At 39.6% G+C, this 16373-nt stretch overlaps 1 protein-coding gene across 1 annotated transcript; it reads right to left on the bottom strand.

Moving 5' to 3' along the window:
- Positions 1-1965: 1965 nt before the first annotated feature.
- POMC (proopiomelanocortin) lies at positions 1966-10016 on the bottom strand. The gene is made up of 3 exons (XM_015819997.1): positions 9936-10016; positions 6122-6278; positions 1966-3015 (listed from the first exon to the last, which is right to left on the bottom strand). Exons 2-3 carry the CDS (start codon positions 6251-6253, stop codon positions 2350-2352), a joined length of 798 nt encoding a protein of 265 aa, XP_015675483.1. The 5' UTR covers positions 6254-6278; positions 9936-10016; the 3' UTR covers positions 1966-2349.
- Positions 10017-16373: the final 6357 nt, after the last annotated feature.

Below are 16373 nucleotides of genomic sequence, written 5' to 3'. Positions count from 1 at the left end.
AATAAATAATTGAAATCTACTGTCCACTGAAATTGCATTTATATATTTAGACATATTTAATTCCCAGCCCTTTGTTCAGGTATAGTCCACAGCTTCAAGATAAAATGTGACTCTGCACTAGGAACAGGTAGAACATTTCCAAGTTAAATAATATTTCATTCTTTTTTATGGCTAGATCTAAGAAAACTTGAAATACCATATAGTTTGTAATTGTGGTATTTAAAATACACAATATGCATTTTATGTGGGGGAACAGATTGCATTAGGTATTAGCTGAAGCTGTTTTACTGTTGATCTTCCCAAAGGTCATTTATAGATGAGGTACAGAGTTTATTTATTTTTGAATAAAGATATCTGGGTGCCCTTTTCAAATAAATGTTAAATGCTGTTGCCAATTTGGATTGCACTATCTTTAAGAGAGTAAAGCGTAATATTTAAAGCATGAGATTGAAGGAAAAAGAAAACAAAATATGATTCTTCATGAATGGCCACACTACTTAGTTTATCCATACGAACAGGGCTTTTTTTCTCATAGAACGCCCAGAACGGAGTTCCGGCACCTTTTTGGGATGGAACCTTGTAGGGTAGGCAAGGCGGGTTGTATGATGTGTGTGAGTTCCGGCACCTTTTTTTTTTTTAGAAAAAAAGCACTGCATACAAAAGATTTAATGTAACTGTCTCATATGTTGCATTTTGTTTTCCTGGTGTGCTCCTTTCTGTTCCTTGCATTCACTTACACCAAATCTTATGCCCAGATACCTACCAGCCTAGAAAACTATTTTGCCATAATAAATATTTGGAGTTAGTTACTCAAAATTTTCCTCAAGGAAAAAAATCAGCCCAGCTGTCTTTTGAAGAAAAAACAAACACCTTTGAGTCTTCTAGTTAGTGTTATTCCAGTTTCATTGTTGGACTAAATTTTCCCTGCTAGGTAAACAATGAAACCTTGCCTCACCCCACCTCTCAACCCCTTCAACTCTAGTATGCCATTCCTGAGCCCCCACACCACTGCCCCATGGCCCTAATCTATGAAGTGCTGGCTGCTACTAGAAAAAGCATCTGGCTGAAAACTATGGAATTATATTAGATTTCCAGTTTGGGGCATTTTGATGGCCAAGCAGTTTTTCTTTGCTCTGACAGCTTAGATTGTTGAAGAATAAACAATCACGGGTACTGCAAACACAGGGGGGAGAGCAAATAATTTTTCCCCTCCCTCCCCCCCCCTCTCTCTCTCTCTCTCTCACACACACACACACACACTTTTTTTGTACAGCGTGGGATTTGTGAGGGTTTTTTCTAACTCTAAAAGCAAGTATTACTCAAGAGGCAGGGCACAGTCTCAGAGGTGATTTTTGGGTCCTCTTCCATTGGTTAGCTGGAGGGAGCATCAATTACCTCAGGCTATTCCCTGTCTATTCTCAAGAGTTCCACTGTCCACTAGAGCCAAGATCCAAATCACCATCAAAATGCTTTGGAGAGAGACCGAGGGGTCAAAACGTATTGTGTGGAAGATCTTTTGGTTGGTTCTCAGGCACATCCTCATTTTCAGTCAAATTGTGGCCAAGTGATGTACTCTTGAAACTCAAAGTATGGTTCCCCAACAAAATTTGGTAGCCAATATAATGTGGTACATAGAGAGGAAAGGTAAATATTTAGAGGTGGCACCCATTTTCCTTGAGATACGTGTGTAAAAGTGATTTGGCCTTGCCTGCTTTTTGGTCTACCCACTTCAGGACTAACTATTAGCTCACAAAGGCAGGTCCAAATATAGTCTCTTTCCCCCTCCAAAAATGAGCCTTTTCTTAATTGATCTTTTTTTTTAATGTTGATGCCATTCAACATTGCATCCCTGCCTGCTGCAAAGCAGAAGATTCTGAAATGATGAAGATTGGACTCCAAGTAACCAAAAGACAATCTCAGACACTTAGTTAGCTTGCAAAAAATGTATTGTTATTCTTAGTAGTAGTATTTTATAACTTTAATCCTTTCATTTACAGTATTGTACAGCTGGTTTAAAATATAAAAATAATCTGTCCCTCTGAAAGATAACTACTCCTTTAGCTCTTCTTCCTGCTTACTTACACACCATGGCAGATGTCACCTTAAACATCTGTCACCCACGCCTCCCACCAATTATTGGTATATTCAAAACCAGAAGGCAAACGTGAAAGTGTCTCCTAAGCAGTGAGTTTCTTATTTAATATTAATAAGTAAGAACAATGAAAATAAATGATATTCATTAATAATATTATCATGAGATATGTCAGAGAAATTCATATGTGAGGCGCCCAGACCCTTTTCCCCATTGCTACCCTGCAAGGGTGCTGTTGGTCTTGATCTCCCTCACCCTTACTGGCCTTTCTTATAAGCAGTTTTGATGATGGCATTCTTAAAAAGAGTCACTAGAGGAGTGTGACTGTGCTCTGAGGTCATGAAGCCGCCATAGCGCTTCTTCTTGGACAGGGCTGGGGTGTTCCACCGAAAATGGTGCATCTTGTAGGCAGCATTATTATTTTTTATTTTTCTCAGCTGCTTTTCTTTGTCCACCTTAGTGGTTTCACTGCTCTGCTTTTCCTCTGGTGAGTCAAGTTCGGGGTATTCCATCTCCCAGGAAAGGTCTCTTCTGAATTCCTGAGGATAACTCTCCGACGATTCCTCTTCCACCCCATTCGGATTGACTTTGATGGGTCGCCTTTTCCTGCCCACTGGCTTCCCCCATCGGAAGTGCTCCATTGCATAGGACCTCTTGCCTTCTTGCTTTTCTCGGGACTCTTGGTGGCTTCCTCCTTCCCAGCTGTCTTGGGTTTCTGAAGAGGTCGAGAAGAGATCTGCACCGGAGTCACTGGAAAGGTCCTTTCTTTTATTGCCTAAGTTGCCGCCATTGCTGATATTCTTCCCAAATTTGTTCCAGTGGATGTACTTCTGAATATTTTCAGAGAGAGGCTGCATGTGACCATTTCCTGGATATACTGGAGACTCATTTGAGACGCCCATTCTGCAAGCCCTGAGGCACTCCTGCAATGGAAACAGGGGAGGACAGGCAGGGAGATACTGATTTCAAAACAACTGTACAAGTTTCAATTCAGCCTAGAGCTCATTTGCCTTTCTCGTTTTCTCATGATTACTGCCTCAGCAATGAGAGTCAGACTCGCCAGCTTTTTGCAAGGTGTTTTTTTAATTTGCAGGCAAGTTTTTCTAAAGCTGAACTGTTGCTATTTAAATTTAATTCAATCATATTTAGAATCTTATTAGCGCATGGATTATGTATTCCTTTAAAGTAGGAAGCAACTTGGGAGAAGGCTTTGATCTAAGAATAGTTGGTACCTCAAAAAGTTGGCTGAATCTCACCTAGCCAGTCAAACCACTCCTGATGTATCTGCTTTTGCATCCTCCCACTGAAAGAATTTCCTACATGTTTCACTTGGACAGGAACAAGCAAAAACTGCTTTTCTCGGTGATGATAAGGTGGCAAAAAAAAAATAAGGAACATTTTTTTGGTTTCAATTTCCCACTTACGAATTTTCATCCATTGTTGGAAATTGAATCCTAGACTAGGTGAGATAAATGATTTGAGATCATAAACGAAGTTGGATAGCAAGACAAAATTACTCCTGTCAATGCTTCACATATTCATTGGATGTACATCCTGCCTTTCCTTCTTCAAGAACATTCGGAATGAGATCCTTTTCTCTTCCGTGAACATCCTGGGCTTCCAGACATCCCTTTTAGAAGCCAGACTTACCAGCAATTTCCACATTACTGAAGCCCTCCCACCTCTAATCCATTATAAATGCCTCATGCCCCCACTATTTTCTCCAGCAAGGAATAGTTATTTCGATATTTCAAATCTACAAAATTACTGGCTTTGCTACTACATCAAGAAGTTCAGTCTTTCTATAACCCAGGTCAGAGTTCTGTTTTCTACTGGAAGTTATTCTCATCACATATCTCCTTTTTCCATGCTCAGTGTTTAACTATTTCATTTCCATGTGAAACTAAGTCAGATGCCGTTTCAGCAATCAGTTTCCAATGTCCTGGTGTTTGTGTGTGTATTGTTTGGCACTGCCTACCACCACATGCTGCCCAGGAGCTGCCATTTGGAAAGATTTTGCCACCATTCTGCTAACATTTGGAATGCCCCTTGAGGTTTTCAGGCTGAACATGAGGGTTCCCTTCCCTTCCCAGCATTTCTACCAGTCTCTCTTGTTTGTTTGTTTGTTTGTTTGTTTGTTTGTTTGTTTGTTTGTTTGTTTGTTTGTTTGTTTGTTTGTTTGTTTGTTTATTTATTTATTTATTTATTTATTTGCAAACCACCAAATATACACAATGATGTCGTGGAAGAGCAATTTTTTTTTTTTAGTAGTAGATGAGGGACTTCCAACTGATTTGTTTAGGTTCAGGAGGCAGGGTTCAGTTATCAGCAACCAAAAATTATTGACATTCATTGGTTGACTTCTCCATGAGCTCTAGAAGACATGCCAAGATATGGCTCTGCTGTGCATACTGACATAGAACTGAAAAAAAGTGATTATTTCAGAGTTTTTTTGGCTTTAATTTTAAAATGCATTATAAAAGCTTAAGAAATGGAAAGACTGGTGGTCTGGAAAAAAAAGATCAAAGATACTACAAAAGGGAAATTAAGTTTCCTTTCAGTGGGTAACTCAGCTTAGCTTGCTCCTGGTACACTCTCCTTCCATAGTCCCTTACATCCATGGGTTTCCTTCTATAGCTGGATTATACCATCTGAGCCCATGGACTACATTCCCCTCTACAAAGATGATTCAAAGGCAATTCATTGATTTCTGGAAGAATGGGGTAAAACAGATGGATTAAACTTCAGCACAGCTTACCATTTTGCCTCAAATGAAAAAAGCAAATGAAACAAAAACAAGAGATGGAAAATGTATTCCCTCTCCTCTAATGAAATATCACATCACTTTAAGACCCCCATGGGGGGGGGAGGAAGAGAGAGAAAGAGAGGGGGGGAGAGAGGAGAAATAAATAGACGGAGGAGGAGGAGGAGGAGGAGGAGGATAGATGATAGATGGTGATAGATGATAGGCAGATAGACAGACTGACATTTAATGTGGTCTCTGACTGCAAAAAGCTTGCTTGCGCTGCTAAGGATCTTTTCAAACAAATACACTACATCATCATATTTCCTAATTTTACCACATTTTTAGAGATGGAATGAGTGAAGACAAAAGGAAATGCTAAGGAAATGTACTAAGGTTGGGATCAAGAGTAGATACTCTCAAGATGCCAGCCATAGTTGCTGACAAAATATCAGGAGATTTATTGTCTCAACCACAGCTACTAAGCTCTGAAGCTCAACATTGCACTATAGATAGTGGCTGTGAAAGCCTAGACCAGTCTTTAGTTAATGCATGATTTAAAAAATATTATTTGATTTTAATTATGTAATGTGGCCACAATCAGTTGCCATTGGGCTTTTTTTTAAAAATTAGCATACATACAAACATACATAAAATTTACTGTAATTAAATTATGAATTCTCCCAAAGTATATAATAGTTCCCTCCTTTTGTCACATTAAGCATTCCAAGTTGCTTCTGGAGAATTTTTTGAGGACTATATCCCACCCTTTGGAGGGACTACATGTAAGCTTGGGACTCTGGTTGCGGACTTTTGTTATAAATACTCTGATTTAGGTCATTCGGGACTTTAGAAGGTCCTGTGAAATAGACACAGGTAGGCTTCTTATGATCAAAAAGTTAATCACAGATTATATACAATGCCTTCATCAATATGAATAATTTCTATCAATAAAGGAAAATATTTGTAGCTCAGGTTTGAAATGAGGGGTCCTTGGTTCTCTCTGAACTTGGTTATTTTCTTGCAGACATCATCAGTTGTTTTCAAGACAACAGCCAAGCTCAGAGAGCATCAAGGACAATAATCTCTATTTAATCCCCATATAAGAAAGTGACTATCACCCATAATGTTGGGTAACGAATTCCATACAAACATTATAAGGCATTTCCTTGAGTTTACCTGAACTTAATTCACAACCATTTCATTGGATGGTCTAAGTTCTGTGCCTTCTCTCCCAAATACAGCCATCTAAGAAAAAGATGGACCTAGGTAAACCGTCCACTTACCATCATCTTCACTTCCGTGTCCATGTCCCAACACCAACTGTTGTCCCAACAGAGGCTATGCACTCCTGCCACTGAATGGATGAGCAGAAGTCCCATGATGGCCCAAAGACTTCTCCACTGGGAGTTCAGCATCTTCAGAGGAAGAAGACTGTTCCTGCTGAGATAAAAATATTGGCCACCAAAGAAAGCAAAGCAATATAGATTATAGAGAGCCAGTTTGATGTAGCAGTTATAGCATCAGGCTAGAAACTGTGAGACTGTGAATCCTCATCCCACCTTAGACACAAATCCAGTTGGGGTGACCTTGGATCAGTCACTTTCTCTCAGCCCTAGGAAGGAAGCAATGCCAAGCCACTTCTGAAAAGCCTTGCCAATGAAAGTGCAGGGACCTGTCCAGGCAGTCTGGAAGAATCAGACACAATTGAATGGAAGGAAAACAAAATATGGGTTACAAATAGCATGAAATGATGGGGTGCATGAGCTGTCAAAGGTTTTGGTCCAGATTTATCCTAAGCTCACTACCTAGTCTTGGTTTACTTCATTTCTTCTATCTGCATTACTGATGAATAATACTAAATTGCCATCAAACATATTTTTCCAACGATTCTAGGAGTAAGTATCTCTTCAGAAATCTCTCCCAAATTTTAACTCCCACCTAGAGTAGCAAAATCCTTTGGCACATTTTTTGGTACCTGCCTATTTATTTTAAGTAAGAATAGGAGCTTGCAGGCTGCAAAACTAACATCCAGTCTCAACCATAATGCATTCCCATTAATGTCTTTGGACTCACATAGACCTGGGGACATTCTTGGGAAAAGAAAATAAACCGTTCAGAATCAACAGCCCTGTTCTTTGTTTAAATATTGTAAAAGAGTTAACCATATCCACCATGACATCATTTTTGTAACAATGTCTATCACCTGCTATCGAAATTCCAGATTTGCTTACTGTATTTGTCCTAAAAGGCAGAGGACCACTGCTTTAAATGCTAGACAATTTGAGCATTAGATGTTGGCACCTGCAGAGATATGCATATTCCCTTTTCTCTAACATATTTTCCCACTAATTTGCTTAACTTCTCTCACACAGGCTATATATGGCAAACCCTAATAAAGTTGATTTGCTTTTGCCTTATCCTGTTGTACAAATTTAGCCACCATATTTGGAAACCACTGAAAATATGGGAACACAGCCTATTGTGATTTGTTCAATACGCCATTGTTAATATAAACCATTCCTTAAAGTAATTATGTGTTAAACTAGCCAGAGGTGGTGGTGCTAATGGCTTTCCTAGATTATTCTTTATGTATTTGCCATGAATAGAGGTGCAACCTTCATGACAAAAAAGACCACTGAATATGTTATTTTATCCAAAAACCCTGAGTCCCAATGGCTGAAATTAACTATTACTATGGTTTATGATGTTATAACTATGTCCAGTACCCAAACCCGCAGTAAACCATGCTTAGTTACAGCTGCTAATCCCACAGAAATACAGGAATGAAATGTATTACAAAACTAAAAAGGAGTGAAGCTAAACTTCTTTAGTGGTAGGCTAAGACGTTCATTGGATTATTTATACTATTCTACCTCCACCCTCTATGCACAAATAAGCCTATTTTCTATGCACATTTGAAACATCAAAATTATTATAAATCTCTTCCAGATGTTGGGCAATACTGTGTCATTATTCTTAGCAGGTATTTTCAAGAATGTTCCTATAAATAAACACATATGTTGCAGGGGAAGAAATGGTTTTGGTTTTTTCCCCTCTCTCATTTCAAAATTTACATTTCAACTTTCCCCCTCTGTTATTTCAAGGTCTGCTGAAACTTTCATGGATCCATGTGGCTCCGAACAGAAAATGACTAGGCTGCTGTCCAGGGATGTCTATCATTCTACTGCCAAGTTAGTTTGCTAGTCCATCTAGAAGATTAATATTGCAATACCAGCATGCCAGTTAAAAGATGAGATAAACCTAAGCATGAAGGACCAGAGGTTTAGTCTTCCGAGTTTTCAGACTTGTGCTGAAGCCCATCCTCAGGGAATTTGTCTCTCACTGGAAAATGTTCTCACCAGAATGTGTTTTCACCAGAACACATTCTAGTGAAAGAGATGTTCCCTGAGGATGGACTCCAGCATGAGTTTGAAAGCTTGGAAGACTAACCCTCTGGTCCCGATGACCAACTCAGATTGGATCCTGCAACATTATCCTGGGACACATATATTCACCTTCATTCATGAGACCTAAGCATCTTGGCAGTTGAAGATACCAACTGGAGACTTTATGATTAAAAAAATGAATAAGAACACAAAAAGCAGAAAATAAGAAGGGAGTAAAAACAACTGAAATGTGCATAGAAGGTTATAGTTGCTTCAACAAGATGGGTGGCATATAAATTTAATAAAATATTTTTAAAGTGGAGAGTTTGCCAAGTATTCCACACAGTCAGACTTAGTACATTCCTCTTCCATGATGAAACTGCAATAGAACAAGAGAAAAGGCCACAGATGGGGGACCAAGACTGCTGTGAAGCGAAGAAGGTTCATTGGATCCAAGGACATGATTCCTCAAGGATGTTTTTAGTACAAGTCACGTTAAAATGAATAGGTCCTATATTGGACTTCAATAGCCTCCTTAGGCAGTTCTCATTGATTTCTGTGAGACTTGTACAGAAAAATTCTGCAGGAGATTGGATCCATGGTATTTAGGAGAAGAATGGTTAGGAAACACCAAATTTCAAGTGAAACCTGCTACAGATTGAATTTCCCTCTTCCTCCCATACTACTACCATAATGTTACCACATTCAGGCTCTTACATGCAAGGATCTCATACAGTACATCTCCTCCACGTAATAACAAAATTGGTTTTTTTATTTCCTAAATAATGGAACTGCTTTTGATTTGCATAACAGCTCCATGGAAGAATTACTCATCATCAGTGTCAAAAATGTGCATTCTCTTCTTTCAGTGAATTAGATCCCCTTTAAGATATCTTACATTCTCATATTTTCCTCCACATGTGTTTTAGAGGATAACTATTTCCTCATAGAAAAATAAAACTGTTATTTCTCCTAGTTGCAAAAAGCAAGCTTTTTTTAAAAAAAATTGTTAGATTAAAAAGTTAATAGACTAAAATAGTTTTAGTCTATTAAAAACTAATTCTATTTTAGAAGAACTGTCATCCCATACATTCTTGAATATAGATTTGAAGCTAGAAGGATGGATGTGTAAGGCAAAGCTCTAATAAAAAGACACAAATGGATTTTATTCTTGAGGAGTTATATAACCACAAAGTTCTATTTCTCAGAAGGCTTTAATTGCTGCCCTATTTAATTCTAACTATTCAGCCCACTTGGGATATTGCATTCATAACTGTCTATGAAGGCAGAACTCCTGAACAATTAAACAGAGAAGTGATGCTGTCTGCAAAAACAGCAAGCAAAACTATGCATGTGAAATAAGCTCTTACCTACCACTTATTCGGTTGGCTGGGAAAGGTGCAAATAAAAGTGGATCAGATCCCTTGTAAAAGTTATCTGCAACATGACAGAAACTTAGAAAGGGGACATGCCATGGACAGCGACTTGCTTCATTGCCTTTAAAGCTACCTCCTGCCGTGCCCTGGTCTGAGTTTTTCCTTTCTTGATGTTTATCAGCGGGGATCTGCGCTGCAGAACTTTAAAGGCAATGCTTCTTCACCTACACTTGGAAGAAAATGAATAAAGCAAGCCTTGCCATCCTTTCAGACAGAAACTTACGGGACCAGTATCTGAAGAATTAAAGCGCAGCCAAGGCAAGAGCATTACTTACCTGTTGCTGCAATGAGAGTTCTCCCTCTGCTCTCCCTCTCTTCCTCTCTCAGTCTCTCTCTCTCCCTTTCTTCCTCTTAACATCTGCAAGGTTTCAGCTGCAACCCCAGCCCCTTTTTATACCACACAAGCTTGTCTTCAGTGCTAGAGCAACCTTCCGGACAGACCTTTTGAAGCAACAATAAAAGGGGAGGTGTCCAGGAAAGCTCCAGGTGTACAAGAATGGGGGAGATTAGCAGGCATCCACCAAGACGACGTAAGATACGTGGGGAAAGGCTCATGAAAGGCAGCTGGAGGTGGAGAGAGGATTAGCACCTCAATGTGAAGAGGACTGCCAGATGAGGCAGAGGAAAACTTCCCCCCATTTTTAGCCCCTTAAATTGGTTCTGCAGATCAGGAGTAGACAGGTGATTATTATTTTTTAATTAGAAACCAGACACCCTTTAATAATAATGGCATATTGGTTCATGGAGGTTTAGCACACTATTGCATGCATATTGTACACATCTGTTCAATACTACCTCTCCTTTTTTTTCTCCCTTTCCAAATTGCATTTTGTAAAGTTCCTTTGTTCGGCTTGGCAAGACAAAAGAGCCTCAACTGGTGGTCCATATGGTAACGTTTGTGTATCACTGTGGTCAGATAGATTTCAGCTGACGTGACAGTAGGATGCCATGCCTCTCAAGCTACGGTCACCCTTTACTAAGTCCAGCATTTTAAGTAAACCCCTCTAAAATTCCTTTAAAAATTTTAAAGGGTGCCTCCATCCCCTGAATTATAACTGCAATCAGCTCTAAAGAGCTTTACAGAGTTCCCTTCCTGTTTCTTCCAAGGCTTTCCAACTGTTACTTTAGATTTCTTCAGTAATCTAAAAGCATATTTCACCAAATGCTATATTTGAACCAAACTGGAGGGTCTTTGGTCTTAGAAAGACACCTATAGAATTTCAAGGAATATGAAATAATTTTTACAAGTGTAGTATATCCTGGATTTTTCACATGAGCTAAATGGTCACTCAAAGCAAGATTGGGGAAACAAATTCAAAAATTCTTGCTTAAACTGAAATATTTGAAGAATGACAAGGGACAACCCACCATACTCACTAATATTTGTGAAATGTTTTAATATATCCATACTGGATAAGGTAAATTATTTAGAGTAATTTAATTTTTAAAAACCTATGAAAAAGAAAACATCTATCTAATGCTTTGAATTGACCAAAAATAAATACTGGGATAATAATAATAATAATAATAATAATAATAATAATAATAATAATAATAATAATAATAATAATAATAATAATAATAATAATAATAATAATAATAATAATATACCACCAAACTGGCTTACAAGAAAGACCAAATAAAAAACAGAAAAGAGACATGGCAAGGCAAAGTGTTATATGGTCAATACATAAAATAAGGCAAAGCAAATAACAGCAAGCCTTGGCAATGGCTAAGAGTAGGAAAATTGAAGAAAAGGGTCAAGGGGCTAATTCTGGCTACACAAGTTGAATTCTTTAGAACAGGAGTGTCAAACTGCCGGCCCACAGGCCGGATGCATCACGAGGAAACCGCTCCCACCCCATTGCCGGCAATGGGAAGAAAGCTCCAATACGTTGCGAGTTTGACATGTCTGCTTTAGAACAAATGCACACAAAGTCAGAATTGAGGAGACAACAACAGACAGCAAATGCTGCCTCTGCAAAAAAGCTGAAGAAACAGTGGACCACCTAGGCATCTGCTGCAAGAAGATTACACAGACTGATTACAAGAAAGATCATGACAAAGTAGCAACAATGATGCATTGGAAGATCTGCAAGGAATACCATTTGCCTGAAAGCAAGAATTGGTGGGACCATAAAATAGACAAAGTAATAGAAAACGATCAAGCTAACGTGCTCTGGGATTTCGGAATTCAAACAGACAAGCACCTTTGCACAACCCCTATTTTAACTATTGTTGATAAAAAAGACAAAAAAGTCTGGATAGTGGACATTGCACTACCAGGAGACAGCAGAATATAAGAGAAAGAACTGGAGAAAATCACAAAAAACAAAGACCTGCAAATAGAAATAAAATTACTATAACAAGAGAAAACAAAGGTATTACCAATAGTGATTGGCACCTTAGATTCAATCCCAAAACATTTGGAGCACCTCTTGAACACCATTGGCATTGACAAAATCAGTATCAGTCAACTGTAAATGTCAGCTTTACTTGCAACATCTTATATCTTGTGACAATACCTTTAACACCATCAAAAAAACAACACCTGCCTATTCCAGGTCCTTGGAAAGGATTCGATCAGTGGATAAAAATGCCAATTCCAGTCTAAACATCTGGCTGACTGTGCAGCCAATCACAATAATGTTAGGCTTACAATCTGGTTCTGATACTAATGGACTAAGTGTGTAATCATAGGCTTGCCACACAACCCAGACATTTGGCTTTCTATTGTGAATCATATCCTTTCTATTTTATGTCAAGTAGCAAAACACTAGCAAAAGCTAAGGGTATTTTCTGTTTTCATTTTAGCAATAGAATCATGTACTCAACTGTTCTTTATTTAAAGCAGACTTAATTTTAAATTGCTGGCCAGCATTGCTAAACAATGACACAAAGCAAACATTGGGGGAAGTGTATCCCTCTATCATTCTTTTATCATTTTTTTTACCTTCCAGAATAGGGATACTGTGTTCCCTACAAAGATGCATTTAGTGACAAAACAGAGGATGCCAGCTGCTCTGATTAAATAGAAATGAGAAGAGACTCCAGAATGAGAGGATCATCATAGAACAAAAGAAGATTTAAGAACTGCCATTTTTAGAGAGGTGAATTAAATAGGTTGTTGAAGGAACAGGGAAAGAAAAAGGTCTGCTGAGTCTGTACAACCCACTAGATTTAGGCTAGAGTAAGGAAACCTAAACCTAGGTTTTGGAAACCTAAAGTACACTGGGGGAGAAAAATATGAGATGGGTCATTCATTAATAGATATCAAAGATTTGTGTACTATGGCCCCACAGGGAAAACTCTGTCAAATAAGCTTCATTGATGGGACATGGGGAGAATATGTTTGGTTGAAACTTAGTGAAACTTAAAAATATTTCATTAATGGAACTAACAGAGAATTTTGATTATGGAGTGATATAATGCAATCAGATATGTATGGGGGGGATCCTTTAAGCAAACATCTAACAGTTCTCTCTAACTTGGTTATTATTATTATCATTCTTTTGCTCTGCTGACTTTGTTTTCAAGCCTGGGGTCTTATTCTGTTCTTTCCTTCTTTGTTTATTTAAAGCAGTAGTAGAAATGAAGCAAGTGCACCAAGAATTTTGACACTTTGGAAAAGCAGAGAATGCTACCCTTTCAAAAGGAAAAAAAAATGGGATTAAGAGAAATATAAACCAAGCCAAATTGTAAATTTCAAAGTCTTTTCCTCTAGTGACATCCAGGTTATAGGGTCCTTGAGCAAATAATTTCTTTCACTATGTGAACTAACTACCTCTTCATGCTTAAGACCTCAGGGTGCACAGGTGACTACTTACCCCATCTTGTTTTTGCAGTTTAAGGGGAGCTTTAATTTAAAGATTGAGAAAATGAGTTATAGAAAAAAAAATCATACCACAGTACAATGTACCAGCCTCTAACACTGTTTACATTTCCCTAAATATCAAAGCAAACCTCTAAGCATTCTTAGGCCATAGATGTGATAGGCAGCTAAAGTCCGGCTCTTTATTTGGAAATGTTCACCCCTGAACAGAAAAGATCAAAAGTAAGCAAGATTAGTAAAGAGCCTCCTGAAGGAGGGGAGATCTGAGAGGCTGTCAGGTGGAATCAACTAGTGCATTGTAATTGTTTATGCCATCCCTCATGGCAGCCATTCTATGAATGGACAATCCCCATGACAGCCCTGGGCTGAGAGTGCCCAAAGCATGTTCTCAGAATTCCAGATGTTCTCATCAGCCTCCAAAAGTTGGAAGTTGAAAGTTGAATCTTTAGATTTTTTTTTTTTAAAAAAAAGATCTGAATGGCATAAATTAGAGAAAAACAAAAGAACAGGATTCAGTCCAGAGCTCTCCAGTCACTCACATTGGCCAGAGGTTAACAGCAGGATGGGGCCAAACCTTAAGTTAATCCCCTCCTATAAAGGATATATAGTTTCTGGAAGTAATATTCACTCATGATCCTCATCTTCCTCAAAAGGAAGGGTGTGTTAAATTTCTCCACAGCAAGCAGGAACTGAAAGGAGGGGTTACTGTACTGAGCAGAAAATGGTTATAAGACTTTGGTTCTGGAGGAGATTTAAATCATAGGCTAATTAAATGTCTTAATTTTTTTTGTTAAAATCTTAAAAGCATAATATGCAAGTTGGCTATTAGCAACCCTTTGTTTTAATGGATTAAAGCAGCCTTCCCCAACCTGATGCCCTCCAGCTAACGTTTTCAGCCAGCATGTGTGAAAGCGGAATGGGACATTTAGGCACTGACCCTTCACTGCTCCCACTTCACCCCCAGCCACCTGCCTCAGCTGATTTAAAGCCAGCTTTCCTCCTCCACTGAACCTCCTCCAGCTATTGTCCACCGCCAATGGTTCCCTGGCCCTCCGCCCCCCCCTCCTTTGTCCCTGACCATTCTCCCAAACACTGTTTGACCTGGGCATTTTGCTGCATGGGACAAATAGCCCCCCCCATCCAATCAGGGTGGTGGTGCTGCAGGGAAAACAGAAGAGTGGCGATGGGCGTGACAATCACAGGGCTGTGGGGGGGCAGCATGTGATGCAAGTATTTTTTTTAAAGCCACATGGCTGCTCCGCAAGTTTTTTTTTTTTAAGGGGGTGCACTTTCAGACCAATTGAGTGGCTCCAGAGCTGTGGGTCTGACAGGTTGTGCAGAGGGGGACAGGGCCCAAGTTATAAAAAGAAGGTGTCAGAAACAGCAAAGCTGCAGTGTGAAAGCATCCCACTGCTTGGGGCCACGCGGCTCTGTGGGAAAAGAAAGCGCATTCTGGAGAGAGAGAAGAATGAAAATTGTGCGTAGGGGGTGTATGTGCTTAAATGAGTTAACCAATGCAACATTCACAGAGCATTACCTGCATGTATAAGTGTGAATAGAGTACACAGACTCTTCCCCCCCCCGCCCCCGGCCTGGTATGTGGCTTGCCGACGCAGAACGGGTTACAGCTCTCTTCCAATCCTCTCTGTTGAGGGTGTGGGGCTGCATGAGAGTATATGCGCACACACACAAACATATACGTGCGTGCAAACCCGCTTCCCATTTGCTTCCTCTTCTAGACAGGCCATCCCTCTTCCTCCTCTGTAGCTGACTACAAGCTGCCAGCCGTCAGAGAGGGCAATTCACACTCTGTTCTCCAAAATCCTCCAAACCAGCGGTGGAAGGGCAGGTGGGTGAGCAGGTTGGGGGAGAGTAGAAGGCTCCTCTGACCCCGGAGACAAACAACATTAAAAAGCGGGCAGAGCAAAGGAAGGAGACACGAGGAATTGAATGGGTTAGCAAAGCGAACATTAGGAGGGGGGGGAGCAAACTTGGTGGATAAATCTAAAATCATTCAGATGCATGTCACTTGGCAGAGCCCCTTCATTGTAGGGGTCCAACAGGGGAGCAGGGGCCAGACAGGCGCTAGGAGGAAGGGGAACTGAAACCAGACTGGCTTGAATGGAAGAGAAAGGGGCGAGGGGGCCTGGGAGATGTGAACTGAGATCCATGCTGGTACCCTTTCAGTGTATTGGAAGAGCCCGCAAACTGCGGAGCCCCAAATCCGCCCCTATTGTGGAGCCTCCATACTCTATTCACACTTATACATGCAGGTAATACTTTGTGAACATTGCATCGGTTTAACACACTTAAGTACACAAAACCCCCATGCACAATTTCCATTCTCTCTCTCCAGAATGCACTTGCTTCTCCCACAGATCTGTGTGGCCTCAAGCAGCAGGATGCTTTCGTGGTGCAGCTTCTTTTTATAATTCAGACCCTGTCCCCCTCTGCACGACCCATCAGAACTACAGCTCCGGAGCCACCCAATTGATCTGAAAGCACAGTCCCTTTAAAAAATACAGATGTTAGAAAAGGAGTTGACATTATTTTTTCAGGTAAATAAAAAGGAAGAGACATCAACACAAAACTTGTGGGACACTACAAAAGCTTACATTCGGGGATTGACAATTGCATATAACTCTAAGAAAAACAAAGATAGGAGGCTTCAACAAGGAAAATTACAAGAAGAACTAAAAAAAATAGAAGGTGATTTACAAAAGGACTCACAAAATAAAAAGATAAAAGAAAAATGGAATATTATAAAACATAAGATTAACCTGACAACACAAAAAGAAATGGCACAGAAAATTAGGATGGCGAAACAAAATTACTTTGAAAATGCGAATAAAACTGGTAGATGGTTGGCCTATAAATTAAA

This window comes from Protobothrops mucrosquamatus, unplaced genomic scaffold (genome assembly GCF_001527695.2).
Source record: "Protobothrops mucrosquamatus isolate PMUCROS unplaced genomic scaffold, P.Mucros_1.0 scaffold1038, whole genome shotgun sequence".
Classification (NCBI taxonomy): Eukaryota; Metazoa; Chordata; class Lepidosauria; order Squamata; family Viperidae; genus Protobothrops; species Protobothrops mucrosquamatus.
Note: the sequence above shows the minus strand (reverse complement) of the source record. Positions and strands in the feature narration are given on the sequence as shown.